The sequence below is a fragment of the Vitis vinifera genome, chromosome 12, assembly GCF_030704535.1.
Source record: "Vitis vinifera cultivar Pinot Noir 40024 chromosome 12, ASM3070453v1".
Lineage (NCBI taxonomy): Eukaryota > Viridiplantae > Streptophyta > Magnoliopsida > Vitales > Vitaceae > Vitis > Vitis vinifera.
Window position 1 is genome coordinate 19,938,316 of NC_081816.1, and position 27,778 is coordinate 19,966,093.

General features: G+C 33.2%; 1 protein-coding gene across 7 annotated transcripts; it reads right to left on the bottom strand.

The window, feature by feature from the left end:
• Positions 1 to 4,224: 4,224 nt before the first annotated feature.
• Positions 4,225 to 27,513, bottom strand: LOC100258261 (phosphatidylinositol 4-phosphate 5-kinase 8). 7 transcript variants are annotated; one of them, XM_010659393.3, is made up of 11 exons: positions 27,237 to 27,513; positions 27,079 to 27,140; positions 23,604 to 23,733; positions 22,370 to 23,488; positions 17,628 to 17,795; positions 13,134 to 13,299; positions 9,510 to 9,620; positions 9,246 to 9,433; positions 8,865 to 9,028; positions 5,082 to 5,247; positions 4,225 to 4,652 (listed from the first exon to the last, which is right to left on the bottom strand). In XM_010659393.3, the coding sequence occupies exons 3-11, from the start codon at positions 23,618 to 23,620 to the stop codon at positions 4,373 to 4,375; spliced, it is 2,379 nt and encodes a 792-aa protein (XP_010657695.1). In that variant the 5' UTR covers positions 23,621 to 23,733; positions 27,079 to 27,140; positions 27,237 to 27,513; the 3' UTR covers positions 4,225 to 4,372. The 7 variants fall into 7 exon arrangements, with proteins under 7 accessions (XP_010657695.1, XP_002270419.1, XP_059596997.1 ...); XM_002270383.4 differs by having other exon boundaries at positions 8,874 to 9,028; positions 27,237 to 27,388; XM_059741014.1 differs by having other exon boundaries at positions 27,244 to 27,377.
• Between the last annotated feature and the right edge of the window lie 265 nt (positions 27,514 to 27,778).

Genomic DNA, 27,778 nt, shown 5'->3' on the forward strand with positions numbered 1-27,778 from the left:
CTTACAACCAAACACACAAAAAAAATGGTGAATGAATGAATGGAAATCGGATTTAAAAAAAAAAACCTTCATCTACTATGAAACAACTTTAATTAAAACCTAATAGATTTAACAAGAGAGATTCTGATACCACTTGTTGGAAAATCACAAATCATATAGAATGATTATAGAATCTAATCAACTGAATAATATATATGTCAGAATCTCATGTTAAATCTATAGGATAATAATATCGGAAAACATACATGAATCTATTGAAATTATGTATTTGGGTTTTATCTTCTACGTCTGAAACGAGTATTGCAGCCTTTCAGACGAGTATTGCAACCTTGAAATCACTCACTAATGGGATGTGAATAATTAGCAATTTTTCTATCTCCTCTTGTTTAGACTAGGGACCATCACCCTATTTATACCCCTTATTATTTTATTTTATTTTATTTTATTTATTGATCTATCATTAATAAATAAAATAAAATTGGTCTCTACACATTGCAAAGCCCATACAGTCCATATATAGAGAGATACTTTGAAGGGTCATCATTAACTTAATTGATCACATTTAATTAAGCCCAAAAATAAGATAGTTTAATGTATAATGTGTTAATATATAGGTCCATAATTACCAAAATATCCAACATTGTATGTATAAATCAATTTTTTAATGATATATTCCTTGAATGAAAACAGTAATTCACCAGAATCTTTATCTTGATCCGTGTTCTTTTGGAAAGAACTTAAGTAATTAAATTCATGCATTACTAGTGTTTGTGGATTTTCGTTATATGTATAGTGAATTTTTGGTACAGAAGGAGCTCACGTCAGCCATTAGAAAATAGATCATAAGTGTTAAACCTAAAATTTTGCTTGGTTGTTATCTATGTTGTGAAATGAGGCCTCACCCCTCTGAAGCTAGCTATGTGGACGTTTTCTAAAAGAGAAGATGGGTTTGTGCCCAAGGTTTTGGTGGGAGTTTATAGAGGACGAGAAGTTGCAGTGACATATATAGCAGAAGAAAGGAGACGGAAAAAAAAAGTAAGTTTCTACACACTCATGTAAAAATGATTATAAAATAAGAACCCTTTAAAAATTATTCAAATTTCATGCACTCATTAATCAAAGTAGTACCTAAGATGGTCAAAAGTAGAACCTAAATCATTAAAAGGTAGTATCTGAATAGTCAAAAGTAGTACCTTTGATCAAATAATGAATAAAATGATAATTATTTTTAAATTATTATTTGGAATTTGTATTTTATAAACTTGGATTCCTATTTTATGGTTTTTGTTATATGAGCACATGAAAATACACTTTTCCCATAGTTATAGGCAGAAGGTTGCATTTGCTTTTGTGTATTTGGATTTTAAGGTGGGAAAATTCTACAAGCTTTTCTTATGTACCTTATTTATGTTCCCATTTATCTCAATTTCAATTTTGATTTTGGTTCCTTGTAGAATCTTCATAGTATATACATCATGTAACTAAATTTGAATTATTTATTAAATATATAAAGAAATACTATTGTGTTGTTTGATTTTTTAACTTATTGTTTAAAGTAATTTGCTTTTAGATTTCAAGTGATTTAGTCAAAATATTTTACTTTTTTCAAATACAAAAAGTAACTTATTCATCTCTCATCCTCGACCCAAGAAAACACACTATCAATACTCGTTCCATCCCAACCACTCAACTTCATACCTCGTTCAAAACCATGTCACTATTGTCATTACCACCACTACTACCTATCACCATCCAACGTATCACCACTTTCTTTTCATTCACACAACAATGACTTAACCATATTTAATTTTAAAATTTTATTTTAATTTTATTTATTATAATAAATTATATAAAAAATATTTTTCTTAATATAAAAACAAATAACTTAACACTTAATAGAAAGAAAATCTTAAAAACAAAAACAAACAATTTAATATTTAACACTATTAAATTAAGTTATATTTAAAATCAGGTCCAAAAAATAAGCATCACCTTAGTTAAAAAAGGGAAAAAACTTTATATCTAAATACGAAAAAAGATATGACCAATGTGATGGCTATGCCACTCTTTGTTTGGTTTATATTATTCATCATCTAATATTTATTTTTTAACATTTTTATTGTTTATTAAAATGAGACTCATATGTCATATCTTATTTTATACTTCCTCCTTTATTATAATCCTTTCAATTATCTAAGACAATAAAAGTATTTTCATTTTCAAAATAAAAGTGTTTTTTCTTTCTAAAAATTGACAAAATTAGTTGTTGAAGTTAGCATTTAATAATTAATTGATTCCATTAAAGTCATGTTTGGTACATAGGAATGAGTATCTCATTTCTTTTCTCATCTATTCCTGTATTTGGATAATTTAAGTAACAATAGGAATGAAATGAATAATAATTCCTAAGGAAATGAAATTCTTCTTATAAATAGAATTTCAATTCACTCATAATAAGAGGTATTTTGATTCCTAATGCAAGTTATTTTGAAAAAAAAAATCAAAAATTTAAAAGCCAAAATTTTTTTTGGATAACTTGTTTTCAAAAACAATTTTTTTATTTTGATTTTGTAAAAGAACAAATTATTAATTCAATTTATATAATATAAAATAAATTTAATTCAAGTATTATTAAAAAAATAAATAATTTTTAATAAAATATGAATAATAATATTATGATAAAATCATAAATTATATTTTTTTATAAATATTATAAAATATATATTAACCTCGTATAAAAGTATAATTGATTTATTTTGTTAAAAATAAATAATAATAATTTAAAACTAGTAATTGATAATACTACTTTTTAAAATTATTAAACTTATTACTTTATTTTTTAAAATTAGTTCTAAACTGGAACAACCAAACAGTGGCATTAATTTTTAAAAACATTTTTTTTTTTAAATCACAAGTCCAAATAAGTTTTATCATTTAGTAAAAAGAAACTCTCAAAAATGTTTTTTAAAATGAAAACAAAAATTATTTTAAATTATATATAGTGTGAGTGTTTTTTAAAAATGAAAATAAAATATTATTTTAACTATATTTATGGAAATTATTGGTAATTTATTTCTTTTTTTATTCTCATTCATATTTTTTTCATTCTCATACATTTTATTACTTAACATTGAAATAGAAATAAATATTCATTTTAATTTTACATTCCTCTATGCATCGAACTACAAAAATTAGAATCTCCAAATTCATTCCTATTTAAGGAGAAATATAAATAAATAAAAAATTTCATTCTCATGTACCAAACATGCTCTAAAATGCTTTCTTCATAATTTGCATAGTCTAGTCTAAGAGTAAGTTTAAAAAGCATCATAAATGAGTAGGCGGTCATAAGTCCTCCAAGGGGTAAAAAAATTGACTTTATTTTGTAATTAATATGAAAATAAATAAAAAAGAAAAAAAAGAAATGGAAGATGAGTAAAAATCTAAAAATTGAAGAGAGGTGTAGGCAAAGGGAGACATTGATGAAAAAAAATCTAAAACTTCCATTTGAAAAGGACCTTCAAAACAAACCAAAACCTAATGGCCCTAATTCGTTGTTTTAAATCTCATTGCTCATTTCCTAAAAAATCTGAGTATGAAAATAGTAAAAAGAATGAAACCCTAGAAATTGAAATCGCTGCAAAGGGATTCCTCAAACATAATAAATCTACAAGAGAAAGAGATGAATGCACTTGTGAAGAAGAGCTTTCTCAAGCTTCTCCATGTCATCATGTACGAAGAAGTAGAAGAACCACAACAATGATGAGATGATCGGAAGGTTAGAGCTTAATCATCCCACAAACACCCATCTGCCAGGACTCTTTTCTCATCTCGCGGCTTAGAGACTCTCTTTTCATCCCAAGGCTTACAGCTAGGATGGAGTTACTCTCATGCTGGAGTGTTCATCTTAAGGTTTTTAACATGGACTTATACACACTTGTACAAAGCTTTTTGCCATCACATGATACACTCATTCGGAGACTTGGTTATAATTTTGAGGCTTGGCGGAGACTCAAATATACCTATCCAGAGGCTTATAACAAGGCTTGACATTTCAAGGCTTACACACTGATCCTAAGGTCATTTGTTGAACCGTCATTTTCTGAGAGACATTATTGCCAATCTAAAAAATCTCTCCCTCAACACGATGTAGCGCTGGTTCTATGGGAACTGTCTCAGCCCAATGACCATAACCAAAAACTAAGCTAATAAGAAGGCGATTCATACATACAACAAGAAGATGGGTGCATTTATTGTGTGATATTGTCATTTTACAATCAATGACCGCAAAAGAATTAGTATCGGTTATCACGGAAGCCAAGTACCAATATAATCGTGACAACTAGCAGAAAAAGATTAAAAAAATACCGATTCAAGGTTGTTCGGGAAAAACTTTCTCCAAGAAATTGATGAAGCGTCTCGAGTACAGCTTGGGTTCAACAACAGATATTGTAAGAGGATCGAATTGCAGTGATTTGTATGCATGCTCAGCTTTCTTTCTGACATTGTATACCTGCAATATATCGATGATGCCAAGATAGAGAACAACATCATAAACCTCAAAAAGCTCAACTTCTTTTGAATTGGCTTCATCCTGCAGAACCTTGCGATTAGCCTGAGCAGGCATGTTTACTCCCAACTGTACCCGTAACCTGAGGAAAAAGCAAGCACTTGTCATCTATATAAATATGGTTCAACTAGATGTTGGAACATCCAACAATTCCCCTTTGAACCTTCACAAGCGTGAAAGTTCTTGGAATACGGATCCACATTAAGGGGATCAACTATTCTGAATGTTTAAGTTCATCAGAAATCTATATTTTTTGAAGTTGGGAAAATTGACAGCCTCAATAGTTATCCAATAAAAAACTTGAAAAAAGTCTTTGGATCTGAATTCTTGGAATCTCTTATCAGGTCTATGAACACAAACAGAGCAAATGTTTCTTGAATTTCAACTAAAATCTTGGGCCAATCAGTTCTATGGCATCTAACATGAACTCAACATATGCTTCACCATTAACAGGTAAAGTTAGCAAATTTTCAGTCCATGAGCAAGGCAAAATTGAAAAGAAAAAAGCTACCTTCCAGTACCAGGCAGAAGAAGATCAACTTCTTTGTCACCTACAGAGTATGCCCTCAATGGATTTCCTCTCATATGAGGACCCGGGGCAGTGCTGCCATTGGGCTCATGGGTTACCAGGATCAGACCCGATGGAGGAATCCAAAGGTCCCCAATTGAAGTGGCACCTAATGAAAAACAGAACATAAGCTGAAACTACTAAATAGCTTAAAAAATTAAAGAGAAATGAAGGGAGTAATCTAAAAATTCCAAGTAAACATTGTGAGTGACATCAGAACCCACACATGCACAATTTATTTCAAATTTCAAATCCTAATATCATTTAATTAGGGCATATTTTGAAAGAATAAAATATTAGAGAAAATTGTGATGGTTCTTAAGGTCTCTTTGACATGAACCTTATTTTAGATATAAGCAGAAAATTTAATGCGGGAAGCAAACTCAACTAATTCTCACATAGACATGAAGAATTAGTTCAAGTATCAAATATAATGACTAAAGCAACAAATTAATTTCTCAACCTCCCACTCTACCAGACATATGATGCCTATGCTGTCAGTTCATTCAAATGACCTTAACACCTCTAAGTTTTAATTTTGTGTGCAATGTGTGTTGGTAAGTAGGGTGAGGAGGGGGTGGGTTTTGGGTTTGTTTGGATTAAGCAAGCATGTATATGTTTCAAAGGAGGATACTCCAAATCTTCGTCTATGATATGACCACCGAAAGGTGTTTGATATTGTGGTCAAGATCCTACAGGGCTTTGAATCTGCAAAATGAAAAAGTTAGTTTTTTTTCTAAAAATCAGTGACATCTAGACCAATATCACTATCTTGATATTAACTGCAGCCGCTTGCAGATATTAACATCTAAAAGTAGTTATTGAAATTTTTCTAGCTAAAATTATTGTGTTAAGGCTATCTTCTGTGCCTAAAACCTAACAACTTCAGGCTAAATCCCAAATAAGCTTGATAGACATTGTTGCTTTACCACCTAACAACTCAAACTTTTAGGTCAATTGGTAATCTTGAAACCATTGGTTTTAAAATACTACGACCGAATATTCAACACCATTTTATTGAATGTTTGCATAAGTTTACAATGGTCAGCTTTATTCCCGTCCAACAACAAGAACAACAACATAATAATAACAATAATAATTATAACAATACAACGATGACCACCACAACCACAATGTCAATAGATGATGATGATTATAAAAACATATTTATATTTATAACAGAAAAGCAAATAACAAAAAGCATAAAAGATCTATATACTTAAGTGAAAAGAAAAAAGAGAAAAACAAAACAAAACAAAGAGCTACGTGAAAAAGAAAAGCATGTAAAAGTATTTGCAGCACCTTATCAAATTTTAACAGTTTCCACTCTCTGTCAGGTCTTTGCTGCGGTATCATCTCACTATACTAAACTTCAACTTTGGTAAACAAGTTAAACTCTCTTTCAACCAAATGCTGGTGAATGCAATTGAAATGGGTGCCAATGTCACAATAGCAATGATTTTGGATGGTGGTGTTAGGGATAAGGGCATTCATGTATTGTTGTACTGTTTATTTTTTGAAAAATACCCCTTGATACAAAGTATTCTTTATGTGTAATGCATTATCGTGTCCAATAATTCTCTGTCATATTTTTATTAAAGATCTAATTCATGGCTTTCCACTGCTTTGGTGGTTTTTTTACAGTACTTTTACTTATCAAAAAAAAAAATTAAAGATCTAATTCATGGCACCAAGCATAATGCAATGCTCACACCATTAACTAGCATGTATCCTTGTTACTGAGAGGTGGGGATTGTGGCTTCTAGATCACTGTATAACTGAGTTTTTGGATTTCATATACTTCTATTTCTAGGACAGGACAATGGTGGTGGCTTACATGTTGGATAATATGGCATTATCCCCACCCTTGATTAGTGAAAGAGAGAGAGAGAGGAGTGGTGGGTAAGGGGATTTGTGTTTTAATGTCTTTATTGAATCTTTAACAGTGTTCATATTCAGGTTATAAAGATGTTTTCAAGTTTCATATTTTGGGTCTGAAAAACATAATAGTAAGTTCTAGATAGATACATGTTAGTAGCTTTTCACTTGAAGGCTTTTAGATACTTAAGACAAGTTAATAAAATTACAGGACAACAATTCAGCACCACTCCTTTCTTATCATCACTTTCATCTTTTATCACTAGGGTCCTCCTTGTCAGAACCACTAAATGGAGAGTTATCTCATGTATCTGAGAGAGATTGGAAGTTCTTGCTTGGCTTGCAGGCAACAGTAGAAAAACAAGATGTTTCTTGATTTCGTAGAGATGAATTGCAGTTTCTTTAGCAATATACAATCGCCAATATACCATATTTTCAGTTTGTTTAACAAAACAAAGATTCCGATGCCTATAGAGTGGACGGCGTTATTCGTAGAGTCATCTTTTATTATCTATTTACTCCATTAGTAATCTTCTTTTCCTCACTATTTTATTAAAATCTTTCATTTGTCAACTTTTTTCTAAGGATATTCATCCTTCATCCTCCCAAAACAATGGTAGTTAATGGTTTAATAACATTTTCTGCAGACCTGTTTCAGTTATATCTCATAATCTACAAGACAGAACCATTGGCAGACAAAAGTCGCAACTGAACTCATGAAGATGTTTTTTTGATAGGCAAAAAATGTCCTGAAAATATTCTTGCAGTCCAGGTTTGAAAAATCGGATTTTTTCGCCAAAATATCAGCAAAAAATCGGTTATCAACAATGGCCGAAACGAAATCGGCCACCAATAATCGGTCGAGCGCCAAAATGTCAAAAAAATCACCGATATATCTTTTTTTAAAAGTTTGTTTTTTTAATAAATATATATTTATCTTTTATTTTTTAATTATTCATTTTTAATTTATCTTTTATTTTAAATTTATATTATCATTTTATTTTTAACTAATTTTCATATTTATCTCATTGATTCTATTTTAAAAAATTACTCACTTCACTCTTTTTTTTTTCTTTATCCTTTTAATTTTAAATGTTTTTATTTTAAAATATTTAAAATATAATTTTACTCAAAAATTGCTACAATATAAAAAAAAAATCAATGAAGCCCTAATATTTTATAAATTAAAATTAATTTGATAAGATAAATTATTAATAATTTTAATTATTTAAATAAATTAATGTTAATAGAAAAAGTTGTCACCACATATTTGTAATAAAATTTTAGAAACTAAATCTCAAATAAAATATTTTATATAAATCAATTTAATTTTTTATTTAAAATGTAATAAAACATATTTTAATAAAGTATTTTTAAATTTTTAAAATAAATGAATATAAATATATTAAAGGAATTTAAGCTAATTTTTCATAAAAATTTGATAAATACTATCTTTAATCGTACTTATGTCCATTACACTTGCAAAATAACTTTAATATGTGTATTCTTACTTTTTTTTATCATTTTTTTTTTAGTTTTCTAAGCATTTTCATGGATTTTAAACCATTTATGTTCCATCGTCGATATTTCTCTGATATTTCCGATATATCTGTAAAATCCAAGTACCGATATATCCATGTTTACCAATATTTTAAACCTTGCTTGTAGTGATACAATTAAAACGGCTACATGCAATCAACAAGAGCAGAAAATAAGAATAAAAACAGTTACGGACCATAAATTGTGACATTTTAATGATGCAGGCAAAAGAAAAACATCCAAGAATATAAAGGGAAAAAAATACAAAATTTATAGTAAAAGATGATCATATTGAAAAAGGATAATTACCATAACTACCATCACTACCAGGGTTGTTGCCATGGCTGTGATTTGTCTCAGGAAGTTCCAAGAGGGTCTTCAGATGCTCAGGAGCACTAAAATGTAGTCCCAACAGAAGGCTATAATCAATTATCTGTTGAGATTCCAAGAACATGCAGTCTAGAGAAATTTGTCTGCAAAAGAGAGAAGAAAATGAATTCATGCTGAATTACTAAACCCAGTAGAGACAACAACAAAAAATAAAACATTCTAGGGTATGGGCATATTAAAGAACTTTCAATATTATTTCCATGGCTGATCAATAAAATGTATTTGTTGCCCAAAGTGGGATGACCAACTGAGGTATATTAGCACAAGTGAAATGAAAATTTTCCAAAACAAGGAACTTACTGAAAGAGGGACTTCCGCAATGATTTATCCATATGAAATTCATAAGATAAGTCAAGATCTTTCAATGTGGTATTTGAGTCAATTTTGTCTTTATCTGTATATCTTCCTTGAGATGAACCCTTCAAATCATAACGACGGTGAATTCGTAATTCTGTACAAAACATATTTCCCATGACCATAAAGCGCACCTGAAAATGAAAATATTAACATACCACCTTCCCAAAAATAAAAAGAAACTAGGAAAATAAGACTGGGAAACCGTACCTTTTTTCCACCTCTCAATGTAATCCGATGAAGCCCAAAAAATTTTGTTATAAGAGTATTTTCATGTGCTGCTACATGATTGTAATAGTTAGGCAGCATCTTAAGTAGAACCTATAAAGCAAAAATCATTCACGGTCAACATCCTTCCATAACCATCACTAGGACCAAGCTAAGTGGAATTTTTTTTTCTGCACTCATTTTTCTTATCTAAACTTATAACTTTATGAGGATTCATATATATAAACACACATAGAATCCACACATGCATAAATAGACACAAAAATATGCATGTACTCTCATACTCAAACAGACACAATGCATATATTTCCAAGCTCATAAACAAGTACCTCAAATAAATATATGGTGTATCATACAATCATGTCAGTCAAAACAAGCCAACTTTTTAGGGAAAAAAGAAAAAGAAGGGGAAAAAAATAGGATAATCAAGTTTGTGCTCTCAAGAGGAGCCAATCCAATAAAAATAGTTCCTAGGAATCAGTTTAGAACAAGCAGTGTCACTATCACTTTTAATCATGATGAGTTTCAGTGGCAGGATTAGTAATTTTGTGGGGAGTTTGCTGAAGTGATTAAGCGGTGCTATTTGAAACTCATATAGCAGTTAACCTGGCCTAGCCTAGTGGACTAACTGCTATAACTCAGTTATATTTCCTTCTTCACATCAGCAACATTCCGGTAAAATGGAAGAACTAGGACCAACAAGTTATAACTTTGATGGGTGTTGTTAGTGTAATCCTAGACAATTAGGCATAGAAGAATGATCAAAGATCATCTGAGTACAATACTAAGTGCCTACTAACCTGTTAGAGTGTGTTCAACTGTTGAAGTGGAAGTACTAGCATTATTGGAGGGTTTGTTGCAGCCTAAAGTTTTCTGTCTCTCCATCATCAATCTAGAGGGAGATTCTTCGGCTGTTATCTCTTGGGTGTCTAATAGGAGGAGAGACTTATGAAAGTTTGATCAAGCCTCTTATACCTAGTTGTCCGAATTTAACCAAAGAAAGCCATTAACACTTATTACTGAACCTACTGGAAGATGAAACCAATCAAGCATAGGTTTCCCATGTGATCTCTTAGAGTAATAAACATTTTCTAATCTAGCAATAGAAAATTCAAAGGAATGATGTGACATAGGCCTGAAGGGAGGAAAAGTCAAAGAAATCCCAAATAGCTTCTACTTATCTCTATCTACCCTCAAAGATCCTAAAATTTCTCTATAGTGGTAAAAATCATATCAGGAATAAGATAGCCATTCACCAGGGAACTCTACCTTTAAGCTGATTGCTAAAGCCCCAAAAGAGATTAGAAACACATGTCTTACACCTTTGAGGGGCATCCAATCAATCTTGGAAAGAGGACACGATTTATGCCTAAGTCCCAATACTATAAGGTCATGAAGAAAGGAACGATCAATTAATTCATGACTTCCCAATCGCATGACACATTGATTTAAGCTAAGAGCTTTGTAAGGTCTCCTCACTTGTCACATATCATTTGTATTAAACCTTCTCATTAGTCACAAGTCCTTCAAAAGATTAATCTTAGGTTGACCTTGTAGAAACCTTAAAAAATGAATTCACTAAAAAAAGTTCTGACTATCAATGACTAAATGCTCCCATATGGGAAGGTAGGTGACAGTCTATCATTCTAACAAGAACACTCAAGAACTCTTGTATAATGAGCCACATAGAGAAGGTAGAAAATAGATCCCATAGAAAGTTTGTAAACGTCTACCTATCTTCAAAAACCATTCCCTCAAGTCCCTTCAATAATGGAAAATATAGCTCTGTACCATAAAATTCTCCACCTAGGTTTCCTTGTCAAACCTTAGAAAGCAGTAACCATCACATCTGCAAAGTCTCTCTTAGGTCCCAAGACTCCCAACAAATACCATACAACTGAAACAACCTTTACCACAATCCCAAAGCAACAAGAAAATCCAGAAAAAGATGGTTAATCGTCTCTCCAGTCCCAAGCATAGAATATAGTGTTAGGGCCTTTTTTTCCTTCTCTTTTGCTTCATAAGATCTCCTCACATACAGAAACTCAGAAGTGTCAACCCACAAATCCTACATAGACTCTTAACCTAAAAACAAGTTTTAGACCTACAAGAAAAATTGGCAAATGGAAAGCATGATAGATTATTACTCCCATAGAGGACACCAAAGAAAGAATTGAAGAAAAAAATCCTAAACAGCAAGATCCCAAAAATCCAAAATAATAATAATAATAAAAATAAAAATAAAAGAGGATAGTACATAGAAGAGCATAAAAAAATGGGTCTTGAAATCCTGATCTGCCAAGTTGTGTGTGCGTGTTAACAGTGCAAAGGGGCTCTACCAGAACTGGTGATTAGATCCATTATTAGCAATGAACCATATAAAGCTAGTCAAAAAGGTCATAGTAATAGGAAATGGTCTTATAAGGATAATGATTTAACCTTCTAACTACAAGTCACCCTATTCAATAGAACGCAGCCAGTAAATACTTCTGATGATGTTTGCCATAACAAGCCATACTACTGAACAAACCATAAAAGCTTAACCCAAAAGAACTCTTTTTGCACATAGAGATCCCCCAAGCCCCAGACCCCTTTCACTGTAATTTTTTAAAGATGTCTCCTAGCAATCAAATGATGACACTAATCTTCGCCCACAACCCAACATAAGAAGTCTCTTTTGAATTGGCTCAACCCTAGAGGCAACCCTGACAAGGATCTTAGAGATCGAAAAGTATTGGATGGGGATGTGAGCATGGCAGGAGTAACACTTACACCCGTCAATTCTCCTAGTGATTCTCTCAACATGGTCCTAAAAATGCAAGGCCCTAGCTAAGGGAAGCCTAAATCACTAAACCTAAAACCTATAAAGGAGGCAAGCCTACAAAGATGATCATCGGTAATGTTAACTCCAGTTGGGGTACTCTTCACAATGTTAATCTTAAGATGCAACACTAATTCAAAATTTTGAGAACAACAAAACAATTATGTACAGAGAAACTTGAAGCCTGAAACCTTTGCTAAAAATGGCTCATTCACACAGTCCCAGTCAAAATGGTCACAGGAATTTCTAAAAGTCAACTTTGAAAGCCATCCCACTTTGCCTTGATAATAACTCCTCAACAGCCACTTCATTAGCAACCAAGCAGCATCTAGAATTTGCCTATCCTCAACAAAGCCCTCTTGCGCAAGAACATTGTACCATGATGCACCTCCCATGATCTCTTAGAACCAACTAATGGATCTGAAGAATCAAGCGGGATTTGTTATGACTATCCCTGTCATGGTATATTTTTTAATGCATATAGCAATCCATAATCTTGACTAAGAAGCATTCTTTACATCAAATGAAGTTGGATATCACACATTCATTTTTTTTTTTAATCAGACAAAAAGAAATCTGAACAAAAAAACATAAATCCCAATTTCTAAAAGAAATTTTCTTAGAAAGTTTAAAAGATCTGCTAAAAAAAAAAATTGCATCAAGAAATGGCAGAAGTCTCAAGTCTGTATGAAATTAGCTGAGAGCTACATTCATGCAAATAGACAAGTTAGTTAACATGCCAGGAACTTCAACTAAAAATAATGATAGTTGCAATACGCACATACCTTTAGTTCAGATTTTTTTAAAGTCTTAATCAAAAATCTGTCATCATGAGAAAGATAGAAGAGACTGCCACTTTTCCCTGGAGAAGGAAGCTCCCTGAGACCATCATCACCGCAGATGGACATCATGTAATCTGCAGCATCCAACTTAAACATCTCCCTCAAGTTCCTGAAGATAAAATTCCATGAATATATGCAAATTAAGGTCACATGTTTAAAAGTGAATAAGGTGTGAATGAAACAAAAAGTTATTAGGAAGTTATAACTCTGAATATGATTAAAGGTTTCAAATAAATGTTGAACAACAATAAAAATGGTATGAAGCAAGTAAAATAAGATATTAGTATAAAAATAAATAGAAAGTCATAACTGAAAAATCTCTCAAAATGCATGCTATGAAAGTGTGCTTTAGTTACAAATAAAAAGATGAATAAAGTACTCCCTGTGAAGAATATGCAAAATGCAGGGTATAAAAATTTGATGTAGCAATTAATAGAAAGATAAATATTTCAAGTAAGGAATATGTAATATTATAAGCACATGGATATTGTCCATATCTTACAAAAAACATTCAATATAGTCAAGGATGAATAGAAAAAATGAGAAGAAGAAGGACAATGTCATCAATATATTTATAGGATGTTAACTTATCAAAATATATCAAGAACAGGATTTTTTGTTTTTGTGACCTGGTCTACTCTGGAAACTGCTCTACCCTGAGCTATTTTAGAAGAGGATTCTTGTTTTATCACTGTAACCAACACTTTCCTCTCTTGTGTTTGTGTGCGTTAGGATAAGCATGTCACCAACTTTCTTCCTAATTCCAAGAATATAAAACTAAAAATTGTTCCCTATTGAATTTATTTTATCACATAATTCAGAATCTTGTTGTATCAAATTATAAACAGGATTTTGAGTTGAACATGATTATCAAGGATTTAATAGAGCATACAGATCGAGATATATTTGAATGGTGAATAAGGATTCATAAAGGAATTAAGGTATTGTCTAGTTGGCTGCACTCAAATTTATCCAGTAGTTTTATGGTCATATTTCATTAATATTTTTAAACAACTTTCTTCTAGAATCTCACTACATCTTATATGAATATTTAAACAACTTTCTTCTAGAATTATTATATACTCTTACCATCAAGCAACTTTTTATCTAGACATGACATACTTGTTATGTATGAATTTTCTTCTGTAACATTATATGTTTTCTTTCCATTTTAAATTTCCTTTTAACTTTCCTGGCTTTTTAATTTCTAATTCTAATTTTTTTTTCTACAATTGCCACCAATTTTTTTATCCATTTTCTAACACCACCATCAATTAGAAGCCTTCTTCTAACACCTTCCATCCACCTTGATTTTCATGACCTTTTTCCATTTACAGCATGCTAGTAACTTTGCTGCCTCTTTTTTAAACTCTTTAGGGAGGCAAATCAAGTATGAAGAAGAATTAGATATCCTTCAGAGGAAAACAACAGAAGCACAAATACCCAACTAGGAGACTGCATAAAAACTAAATGATGGGGGAGTGAAGCAGACAGCTCCTCTATCCAACAAAATCAAACAAAGGGAATGCTGACAAGTGCCACTGTGGAATTTTATGCAGAGAATCTTCAAAACAGGAAGTAAATTTTCCATAATACCATAGATGTAAATAATTCTTCTCTCCCATCTGGACCTTTCTTTTAAGTCACTTCATGATCAGTACTCCAGGCACCATTTCTCAGGTGGGGAGTGTTTGGATGCCATTCTTGAAGGCACAATATTACATGGATTTGAAGCCACTTAAATCAATTAAGATGTCAGAATTAAGTTATTCATGTCTCTATACAATTGACACTGAAATCTAAATGACCACATTCATACTCAAGTAGTCATCCACTCAAGAAATTTAAATACAACTAGTATGCAGTAACAGAAGATTCTAGCTTGCTTATGTGGGCAAGAAGAGGAAGGTGGCGTGGCTAATGGGACTGTTATGTTTGTTTTGGGTTATTTGGAAGGCTAGGAATTCTATTGCTTTTGAGGACAGTGTGCTGTCCATCCAAAAGCTGAAAATTTCTTTTGTGTATTTACTTTGGTCAGAAACCAAATTGTGGATAAAAGATGGTCCTTCGACCTTAATAGATTTCATAGAATGGGTGTGTATGCATTAAGGGAGAGGGTTTTTTGTGCTTTCCTAGGGTCTTGGGTCCTTTTGTAAGGGGGTGAGTTGATCTATACTATAACTCTTTGAGTCGCTTCTTTAGCGCCTCTTTGCAATATATATTATACTTATTGATCAAAAAAAAAAAAAGATTCTAGCTTGCTTCACCTCCATGTATAAAAATAAAAAATAAACATTTGAAGAGATATAGACCAGTCAAAAGCTTTTAATAATAAATTTTATTGCTTTAGTTTGAGAAAATGATTAGAGAATAGAAAAGAACCAAGTGAGGGGAACAGAGCACCAATCAGAATTTCTCTCAAGCTGTAGGGTGATTTTAAAATGAGCCACCGATAGCACTTTATTTCAGTTGATGGAAACAACACACATCAAACCATTTGAAGAAGGGTCATCTCTCTGTGTCACAAGACTGTAAAGGAAGATTTGAAAATTGAAGGAGCCTACCCATTTCGTTGATGCATATATCTTTTCTAAAATACTTTTCTCAGTTGAGCTGATCCCCAAATAAAAGCATTTCTGCACATGACCAGATTGTTTTAAAATACATTTCAAGACTCAGGTCCAAGAATTCTAGTATTCATATGTTGATTGCAAAAGTTGCTTTTACTAATGGCATGCCTCTAATAAAGTGTCATCATCCATTATGGATTATGAGAGTACTCTGTAAGAAAAAAATTAAAATTATGAAATCTTTTTATTTGAAACAAGAGAAATCGAATTAATAGGAAGAAAAAAAAAAGTGCATACAAGGAAGGATTAACTATTCCCCAAGCACAATACAACAAATAGATGGAAAGATCAAATTAGATCACAGGGATCCAAAATAAATCCTCAAAAACTCCAACTAGGGCCTAACATAAACCCAACAATCTTCTCCAAGATAAAAGAAATCCCCAAGAAAAGGTTCTAGTACAGAGTTTCCTGCTGTTTGGTAATTTTGATTTGCCTACTAGCTTTATAGCACTCAAACCCTCTTGAAATGTCAATAATATTTTCAATCAAAAGCCAAATTCCCACAGCCTCTCTTCCCTTATAACACACATGAGTGAACAACAGTCATTGAAAAGCTATTTAACACTTCAAAAGAATGTCTCAACCTAACTTTCCAATAAATCCAGGGTCTATTCTTCAACAGCCAAGCAAAATCCAACTAGCTTAGGGAAAGCTGTACCCGTATTAGCCTGAGAACCTCAATATGCTCCATAGATCCCTACTTTTTCTGCCTCATCCAAACAATAGCCATCAAAATTAAGCGTATCAGCCTCAATCCCAGCATTCCACTCAGTTCATATCACCCAAAGAATGTCATGCACCCTAGTATTCTCACAAAACCCTGGAACAGTCTACAATGTCTCTAGGAGAAATCCAATGAAGACTTGCCAACTAACCAATCTTTGCCACATGAACAGTGCAACTAGATAGTGGAGGAAGTGATGGTCAGCCATCCCTCTACTGCCTAAAGAATGAAAATTGTGCCTGGAGTCAATGATTTAAAAGGTTTTCTAATCTAAGACAAGACATTAGCATTAACCTTTTTTTTTTTTTTTTTGTTAGGTATATTTTTGTCCCCCTTGGATCTTTAACCTAGAACCTCCCATAAAACACTTACCACTAGAACCAGGCCTCAAGGGTTATTAGTATTAATCTTTTAATCAGCCAAGGTCTTCTAATCTAAAGAAATTAGTATTTACCTTTTTATTGTCCATCAATCATGCAAAGGTTTTGACCCCCTAAAGCCGATTCCATATTGGAGGAAATTTAGACATTCAGATGAAATTGGCATAGGGAAAGGTGGATTGAATATTGCTCTTTAAGAGGTGTGGTAAAAAGGACTTTGAGGGGAAAAGACCAGAAGGAGCAAGGTCCAAGATGCTGACAATGATGATGGTGATGTGTGAGACAGAAAGAGTTGTTTTAGTGCATGCATTATATATGAGAAGCAAAGTTCAAAATTTGCAAACCAAACTGCAGCTTGGGCAAGTGCAATTCCAAAGGAATTTGCTCTGGTTTTATGACTGAGCTTAAGAAAAGGAGTGATGGCTGGGTCATATTTGTAAGCACTAAAGAATTTTATAACAAATTAAAAATTAAAATGAGTTATGCATTTGATCAATGCCATAGCAAGTGTGTATATCTGATGGATGAACTAGGTTCAAGAAATACATTTGATAGAAATAGAACTGCCAGAATTTTCTAGAAGCATGATTTAAACTGTTTGTACAAGAAAAGATGCCTGCACTATTAAGACTTAATCCTGTGCAAGGAAAATTTAGGTCAATATCGAGATACATATATCAACCATGAGATTGATAAATACCTGAAGACCATAGGGCAATAGTCCTTCCAATAGAAATCGATAGAATAGTGTGGAGGTGTGAACTGGGAACCTTTTCTGGGAAAATACATTCTTATTCTGGCACGATCTCCAAAATCAGAAGACCGAACTTCACGCATTGGTACTGGTGTGATCTTGCCAACAGTGTACCTGTGAACTTCAAATTAGATATTTATTAAGTGTACAGAGTTTGAATAAATATACAAATAAAATTAAGGACAGTCAAACAAGCCTAAAAGATTTGCAGCAAGTGAAAATTAAGATACAGTAAAATTAGATGCCAGTTTAATCAAACTGCAATTATCAGCTCGGCAAGAATTCAAACTTAAAATTTAATGATACAATAACTAACTCAAAAGTGATAAGTGCACTGTGAATTATATTTGATCATCTTAAAGACATATTTTCTAATGCCATCCCATATGCACCTTAGACAAGATGGTTATTTATGGCCTGATATAAGTGATAAGACCATGTAATAATTAACAAAAGCTTCCATTTAAAAACTGTCAATGTTGCAGGCACCAACACCCATATTGCAGTTCATTTATTTTTAAGGTGATCATACCACAAAACCAGCATTTATGACGATGCAACTGCCATATCACATGGTACTAGTCACTTGATAAAATATATAGTTAACAATTGGAAAAAAAATTTCCGGATAAGCAAATAAGAATATTATTATTAGCATCTAATCAAAATAAAGCGTACCAAAGTATCCCAAGAGTATACAGAGGTGTCAAAATGGCAACGAGATGGAGAGAGCAACAAAAAACACCTCTCCAATCAAAAAGAGCCCAACCAATCAAAAAATCTAAGAATGACATAGAGGCTTCATCTAAAGACTTTCTAGCCTAAAGCTAAAGAAAGCACCAAAAAGGGTTTTTTTGAGAGCTTGATCCGTTTGCTCTACACTAACAAAGTTTTATGATTCCACTCTTTTCAAATTGTCTAAAATAAGCATAAAAGTGCAACCCTCAACACCTGCCTATGCTTCTTCCCCACAAAGGTCCCTTACCAACTTGATTAACTCTCTCTACTTGTGGAAGGCAATACCCACTCAACTTTAAACAATTAGAATAATAAGCACCACAAAAAGCTCATTTTAGCACAATGAAGAAAGGACATGATCAACATATTCCTCCTCAACTTTACAAAGATTACATTTATTCACCAAAGTCCATCCCCTTCCTTTTTTTTGTTTTTTTTTTTTTTAGGCAAAAGAGTGTGTGTGTGTGTGTGTGTAAAGAGTACCAAACTATACCAGAAATATACAAGTGAGAAACAAAATACCAATTACAATAGCTACAACCCTACTTTAAGACTTAGAGCACAGTCGTTTCATAAAATGAACGTGGACCTCTCTGACCATCACCTAGAAGAAACCCTCAAGACCACATATACAGATTAGTTATGAGAAAATCCTTAAGAGTTTAGATAGTGCGTTGCTCCCCTTCAAAGGTTCTCTGGCTTCGTTCCTTCCATATTGTCCATAAAAGGCAAAGAGGAGTTGTTTTCCAAACCATTCTTCTTTTCTTGCCAACAAAGCTACCATTCCATCCCTTTAACAAACCCTTAATAGAAAAAGGGACAACCCATGAGATGCCAAAGAAAGAGAAGAGAAAGTGTCATAACCCTCTAGCTATCCCGCAGTGGATGAGAAGATGACCTACCGATTCATCTGCATCTTTGCACATACAACAAAAACCAGCCAAAACCCATCCTCTCCTCTTGAGTTGGTCCATAGTTAGGATCCGTCCCCAAGTCGCTTCCGAAGAAAAAAAAAAACTCACTTTGGTAGGTGTCCAAGAACCCCATTCTATCTTTGAGGGAAAAGTCATTTCACCCTTCACTTCCAATGCATCGCGGAAAGACCTCATAGAGAATACCCCATTCTTGCTAGCTTTCCAAACCATTTTATCCTCCTCGCCTCTAATTCTACCAAACTCATTAAGTTTTTTAATAAAATTCTGAATAGCATCCATCTCCCAATCATGAAAATTTCTTGAGAAGCAAGGGTTCTACCTCCCAAACATCTTCCACTCATGCCACCTTAGAAGCTGCAAAGGTGAATAATGAAGGAAAAGAATCCTTTAAAGTTATATCATCACACCACACGTCATGCCAAAATTCGATTCTTCTTTTGTTGCCCAACTCAAATCTTATTTTGGCTTTAAAAATTCCCATCATTTTCTAATTGACTTCCACAAGCCAACTCCATTACCTTCTCTCCCTTCCCAAGAGCACCAACCTTCCGATTCTTCACCAAACTTTCCCACTATAAGTTTTCCCCATAGTATATCTCTTACCAAGGTGAATCGGTTATATGGGATCAAACAGCCACCTAGAGCACTGTTTGAGAGGCTTAGAATCTTTGATGAAAGTTAGACCATTGGGTTTATTCAAAGTCAGTGATAAAGGCGAGTCTTCAATGTGTATTCAAGAAATGGAAGACTTTGTTTATTTAGTTTTTTTGAAGTCTACTTTAGTCTAATTTAGAATTTAGAAAGTTTTTCCTTGAAAGAAGTTTCTATGTTTCTAAACTTTCTATTTTCCAAAAAGTCGCTCTTTCTAAAGTTTCTAAGTCTTTTTCTTGAATTAAGAAGTTCTCTTTATTGAGTGTACAAAACTTCTTTCCCTGAAGTTACGTGTTCATCACATTCACCCTCCAACACAAACAAGATGTCTTCATTGTCCCATAGTTCACAAGGTGCCAAATTCAGCATATTTTTGAGTAGTTTCTCTAATACCATCCATCATGACCTACTAATCCTATGTACATATTACCTATTTTAGGTCCATTGGCTATCATGGCTCTAAAATGTGTCTTCACATTCTAGAGAAGCCATCCTTAATGGGTTCTAGGAATTTCCTCCCTTAGGTGATAGGATATCTCACTTATCTTCTCATACAAGCATGACATCCTTATTATTCCATTATCCACAAAGTGCCAAACTCTATACACCTCCAACTGAAGATTAGATCTAATACCATCTGTCACAACCCATTAGTCCTATATGTATACCACCTTGGGTGCAATGACCTTGATGACTATAAAATACATCTACTCATTCTTACATAGACAGACCTTATGAGTGTTAAGAACTCTCCCTACGTTAAAAAAATTGATGTCGGACATAATATTCACCCTCTCATAAAGGCATGATATCCTTGTTTTCTAGTGGTTCACAAAGTGTCAAACTTGGAACAATTCCTACTAGGGTAGACTTTTGACACCAGAAGTCACAACCCGTTGTCCTATAGTGATATCGTCAACTTTAAACCCACTAACTCACATCAATTTAGAATGTGTCCACACATTCTAAAGGAATCACCTGTATGAATGCCAAGATATTCTCTCTTCTAGGCAACATGGTATCTCACTATTCAAACATTTTATATGGAAAATGACCTAAGACATTACCGACTTTTTAGATTTTGATTGGCAAGCTCTCCGCTAAGGAAAAATCTACCAATGATTGTTGTACACTTGTTAGTTGAAACTCGGTTGCATAGAGGAGTAAAAAAAAGAATGTAGTAGTAGGGTCTACTGCTGAAGTAGAGTACAAATATGACCTACATAGCTTCTTTTTTATGGGTAAAGCAAGAGAATTATAAAAGGAAACGTCATCAAAGCACCCCAAAGTACATGAAAGTATACAATGAGCACTTAAAGGAACCACCAAAAGAAAGGAAAGGCAAAAAAAATTATAAAAAAGAAAAAGAAAAAAAAAACCCGCAATAAGAGCCCAACCAGCCAACAAGTTCTACTAAAGAAGGACCAAAACCTTAAAAACATTTTAGACAAACCCAACCTACATAACTTGTGAACTTATGTTGATCAAGAATCCTCTACACACACTTAATTTCTCATAAGATAAGTAATGGCACTGTATTATGATAATCAAGCTACTATCCATATAGCTAGTAGTCCATTTTTTATAGAAGAACTAAGCATATTAAAGTAGATAGTAATGTTACCAAGGAACTAGTTATGAGAAAGAAGATGGTGATCTCTTATGTTGAATTAGAAAATCAAGTTGGAGATATAATCACCAAAGCCATGGGAAAATGTGCTTTCTTCCAAGTTGTGCCTAAGAAACATCTTTATCCCTCCTTGAAAGGGTACGCTGAAATGTGATATTAGGGCTATTTATGTTTATGTCATTTAAAGAGATAGCTTTGTTACTATAAATTGTTTTTTACCAATATAGAAAGAGATGGTCATCTAGCAATAGGAGAATTACCTCACATTTGTTTTTCCCTCATTCTTTTCCTTTCTTCTTGGTGTTTTTCTCTTTTCCAACACTTAAATAGTCCAAGTCTCCACCTTTTCATTATGATTTTTTTGTCCTTGGCCATCAGTTCAAAAAGTAAGGGTTACAGATACACATCCAACAACATGTGCAAGAGCCTACTAGATCAGTGAAAGACATTCATGACTAAATTGCAAGCTCTTTTTTCTTTCTAGTGGGAAAGGTGGCTAAAGAAAAACATAGCACCAAAATACCCACAATAATAAAGACAAATAATATTGATGATGATGATAATATAATAATAATGACGACAATAACAATAGCAATAATGATAAAAATAGTGATAATGATAAGAATGATGATGATAATAATACAACTGTCTTAAATAAAGGGAAATTTTTGTTAAAAAGGTGAGAACTACAGGAAGAGATAAGGGCCTTTGGGTTTCAAACTTCAATTAGTTACCTGATACCAAGTTGCAAATTAAGCATCAAATAATAGCTCCGCCTCCTCTGATGATCTTCAAAAATGCCCATGCATGATCTTTGTTTTGCTTCCTTTGCATGAAATTTACTTCGTTGTTTATTTTTTTCTGACGGCACTGCACTACTTCTAATCTTTTCTTTGATCAAAACTCCTTGCATGTATTCCCTTTCATAAACTAACGTACAGCAATCGCGCATCTCGTGTTGATCTTCATCAGAGGCATGGGATAACATGCCTGATGTGTCATGAGCTAGAAATTCTCTAGCAGAATCACAGACACTACAATCTTCATCTAATGACATAGCCCTGTGTGATATTCGACCTGAACTTCTAAAGAAGCCAGCAGTGGAAATCTTCTCAGATAGACTGCGAGAAATCGTCTCAGACAGACTGCGACTTACACTTGGTTTCAGAGCCCCATGCCCCTCTGAGTTGAGCGACGAACTATGAGACAGCATAGTTTTCCTGTTGTCATCATAATCTATAGAGCTACACCACTTTGTTAGAGATGGATGTCTACTTCCTGCAGGATAGTACGTTCCTGGTCCATCCTTTAAACCCCTAGACCATGTTCCAAAATAATATCCTCCATCCACAAACCTGTAAAATCCTGACCCATGTCTAACCCCATCCAACCAAAATCCATTATAAAGATCACCATTTTCCCATTTCATAACCCCTCTACCACACATTTTCCCAGCTTTCCAATTTCCAATATAAATATTTCCAGAATTCCAAGCATACTTACCACAGCCTTCATGTACTCCCTCTTTCCACAAGCCTTCATAAACGTCTGAGTTACAATACTGCTTTTTTCCAAGCCCATGCTTAATGTTCATCCTCCAAGACCCACTATAACTAGAACCATCAGATCCAACTAGGGTGCCAGAACCATGAAGAAAACCCCCAGAAAAATCACCATCATATTTTGCCCCCGTGAACCAAAATATCTGTCCTTTCCCGGTCATTTTTCCTTCTTCCCAATCACCATCATAGACTGTTCCATCCGACCATGTATATTTTCCCTTCCCATGGGGAAACACACCTTTAAAATTGCCAACATAGATGTCTCCATTCGAGAAAACCTTTTCACTGAGACTGAAAATTTTAAGATAGACTTTTAAGAAAAAAGAAAAAAAATCCAATCCTAAGGATTATGTGAAACTTGCCATTAGTCACTAAGAAATGCAGATTTTTGAAAAATGGTAATCACCTTTCAGCATTCTCCATGAATAGACTATGACACCTTATCTTGCTGTTCTGGTCACTGAATTCATCTCAGACACCTTTAATTTTAAGCAAGTCATCAAGCAGTTTGAGACAGGAACCTCTCCTTTCACCACCTAAAAGAACCACAATATTCAGTTCTGTCAACCTGAATGTACAAGACAAATATTATAGTTTGAGCAAGAACATTCAGATAAAGAATAAAGGGACAATTAGAACACTACAATACTCCATTTTCTGCTTCTGCTGCTAAAGAAATTTGTTGATTGTCAATTCTATTTTCATTATCCTTTTTCCCCCTAGAAAATGGGATGCTAGACACCAACTGTAGTGAATGGGTTGTGTGATCCATCAACATATTTACTTAAATTAGCTGGATCAAATTTTAGAATATGTTTTCTCAGATAATGTTTCTTGATATGTGCATTCTTTCTTCTCAAAGCAAAAAAATTAAAAAATAATTTAAAAACAAAAAGGAAACAAGGATTGTTGAAGTACCAAGCTAGAGCATAGACATTCCACAAACCCAGCTTGCACTAAACTTTATAAGATTCCCTTTTTGCACTCATCTGATCAATACACTAAAAATTGATCCATATCTTCCCAAAAGGCATAAAATTAAGGACCTATTTGAGATAGCTTTTAACTTCTGGGTTTGCAGTCAATGGTGGGGCAGCAAGGAAATGTAACAAATTTTCCCTCCTTTACAGCAAAGTCACCATTCAAACCAGCTCTAACCAATATATGCTTTATTTTTTCAGGGGGTTACTTGCCAGCTCCACCCCTTTTAGCAATATAAGCAAAAGTTGTTACTTTTTCTTTGCAATTCACTTTATGTCTCAGAAATATATCTTAAAATTTCTGCTCCTAAGAATGAAGATAATTTTGATATTTAAAAAAAAAATTAAATAAAAAAGTGCAGGCCTCCCAGCCTTTTCAAAATATAGATCAACCATGTCAGGAAGCATAGGGTCCATGTTTGGAAGTTTATCAAAATACTCTTAAAAGTTATGTTTAACCTTCAAAAGCTTCTTTTATCATTTAAAAATCCCTCCCAAGCAGGGTTTAAGTCATCTACTCATCTCTCTTCTTAATTCTACAAGATTATTTCTAGTATTAATAGCCACCTTATTATCATAAAAAATTCTTATTATATCTTTTGGGTTGAAGCCAATGATTTAATCATGATTTTCAACCATATTCCATTACTCTGAACATTTTTTTTTCTTTTTGATCAGAACATGTGCCATTACTCTGAAATTGCCTCCAACACAATTGTAAATTACTAGCAGGCTAGCAGCTACTTCTCTAAGTCATTAGATAACCTTTCGAAAAGACGCATTAGTATAAGTAGACCTCTCATCACTAACAGAACCTGCTCAATCTGCATTAGCATATAGCATCGTGAGACCACGCTTAAAAATATAAAAGATAAAAGATAAAAAGCAGCAACTTCCCTGGAGCAGATTTTAAGTATCAAAGAATAATGAAAAACACTGCAAAATGAAATAATCAAGATGCATGCATAAACTGTATAACCATTATAATGACCTTCCTACTGGTCTCAAGTATGTTAATGCATGCACCTAAACCCTCCCACTATTCTTCCCTAGCTTGGAATTAGGCTCAACAGGACAATCACAAGTCCACTCCCTATATTCTTTTTTTATCCCAAAGAGGATGAAGGAGATACTTTCTTTGAAAAATGATTTGCTTGGCTTGATGAAGCTTCTTAAATCTATACCTTAAATTCCCTAGCCAAAGAAACTTTAAACTCTACATCTCCATAGGGTTCTTTCCAGTCCATGTCATCAACATAAACAGTAACAACAATAACTTTACCCTAAGTGCTTAAACAATAGAGAATGGTCACTCTGACTCTGTCTATATAACCTCACTGTATCATGGCTCCCTAAAATCCATAAATCAGTTAACGAGGAGACAATAAACATCCATTTGCATCCCAAAGTCACATTGGTTCCTTTTGAAAGTCACCTCTTTGCAAATGTTATTTTTATGAAACATTTCATCTCCTCTACCATGGATCCCTTCCACTTAGGGTGTGTTATTCCATTTGTCCAAACCTGAAGAATGAACATAAGGTGGACAAGGTTGCAGATGCATGATAAGAGGGTAAAACAGTCTAATAGGAGCAGATTTGGAGATGGAAAACTGATAATAAAACTCCCTTGTGAAGTATAATAGGAGGTCAGAGTCATTAAATTGGAAATTGAAGAACATGAGATAGCTTTTGCATCATTACCTGAGTGATTCCTGGATCTGGAAAATCCAACTAGTTCTATGGTAATTTGGTTAAGTGACCTTTGCCCTTCTATCCCCATAGTAAACTTGCAATCCTTGTTGCTTACAGCCACTTTTCTTTTATTCATGATAAATGTCCAGGTTAAATCCAACAGAGAGGCAGAAAAAGTAACTATGGTTGGCTATTGATCTTAGGTTTCAGGAGGTAGTGGTCAGCCAAGTATTGGTTTCAGCCTAAAGGGTCTAACTATAATGAAGAATATAGAAAATTTATTTTAAAATACTTGCAAATTGTTTATGTTCCTTTATTGATTTTATTATTTATTAAATTGAATATTTGGGTAAAATAACCTAAGGCTGCAGTTATTGTCTTAAGGACTGCCAAAGATTCTCAGGAGCTTTTAGGTTTTCCTTGAGTATACATATTGAACACTAACTGTATATCAATACCTATATGTTGATATAATGGAGGCTAATGAACTCTTACATATTAATCTTAGTTTTAAGTTTACAACTGCATAGATCATGTTCCACTAAGTCCACACTGCCTACCCTTATGACCACATACAAAGGTGTCTTGGCATGACAGTAACTTGTAATTAGTTTCAAATTTAATGCCATGGATCCTATTCTACCAAACTGTCCAAGAACTTAAAGTATCTTACATCTGACCATAAATTTCCTTAGTTTGTCAGTTCTCCATTCTTTTGCCATAACTTACATGTATAAAAGCCTCCTTTTGAAACCATCCACCCCCCACCTATTCTGACATGGCTCTAAGCAGAAAGAAATTTCAGAATGAATATTCCCATGTTTTTCACAATCTAAAACCAACCATAGATTCATTAAAACAACCTGTGCATTATAACCTAAGAAAAACAAGTTAATGTTCGTATTTGCTTTAATTTCTAAAAACTCTCCCAGATATAAGACACCAACAGCAAATTCAAGAAATTCTTCAGTAAAAAGGTGCTAATAAACTCAAGATTCAATTCAAAATCAAAATAACACAATCTGATCCACTGGACATTGATGTGAACGATAGATTGTTTTAATTATCAATAATTCAGAAAACTAAACTGATTGAAACTAAAAGAAACAAAATGACGAATCCACATAACCATTGAAGACGATCATAATTCATATAAATGAGGAACTCAATGAGATCAAGAAAACACAAAACCAAATTGAACTGGCACCTGTTTTGCAACATAGCTGAAAGCAGATCGAATCCAGTAGGTTTTCAGAGAGAGACGAGATTCTGAGAACACAGAAAGATTGAACAAACTGATAAAAGAACACAAAAAAAATTACAAAAAAGAAAAAGGAAATAGAGCAAAGAGAAAGAGAAGGGAACCCTATGCCTCTTGAGTTGCAAGCATCCAATTTCACGCTTTGATATCTCTCTCTCTCTCAACTTTTCTCTCTCTTCCTCTTCTTCTTCTTCACTGTTGCTGTCTGCCTCGGTCTCTCTTCTATTTTATTTAATGACTTTTTTACTATTATTATTATTTCTCTCCATCTGTGTACATGTGTAGTGTAGAGCATGAAGGTTGAGGGACCCTTTCGAGGAAGCCGTTCTGTCAAGCCACGAGGAACTCTCTCCATAAAAATTTAGCCACGTGGCAGACATGCTGGTTGTACCGACGCGCTTCCAAGGCATTTCCTCTTCTTCTTCCTCCTCCATATATTAAAATAAATATTCCGTATTATAAAATCATTTTTATTTTCCTTTTTTAAATACGGTTTTTATAAAAATTTGAAATCCATAATTTCAAGTGATTTCAAATAAAATTAAAATAAAATAAAAGGTAGAGACATGTGAGATAAAAATAATTTAATCATCAAAAGGATAAGTTTGAACGGAAACTATAAAATAATATTTCAATAGTCAAATTT

Excerpts from the sequence above, each read along its gene's own strand:
- LOC100258261 (XM_010659393.3), bottom strand. Across the intron at positions 13,300-17,627 it reads TATTGCCCTATGGTCTTCAG|GAACTTGAGGGAGATGTTTA; the intron begins GTATTTATCAAT and ends TTTTATCTTCAG. Across the intron at positions 5,248-8,864 it reads TGGTAGTGATGGTAGTTATG|GTGCCACTTCAATTGGGGAC; the intron begins GTAATTATCCTT and ends GTTTTTCATTAG.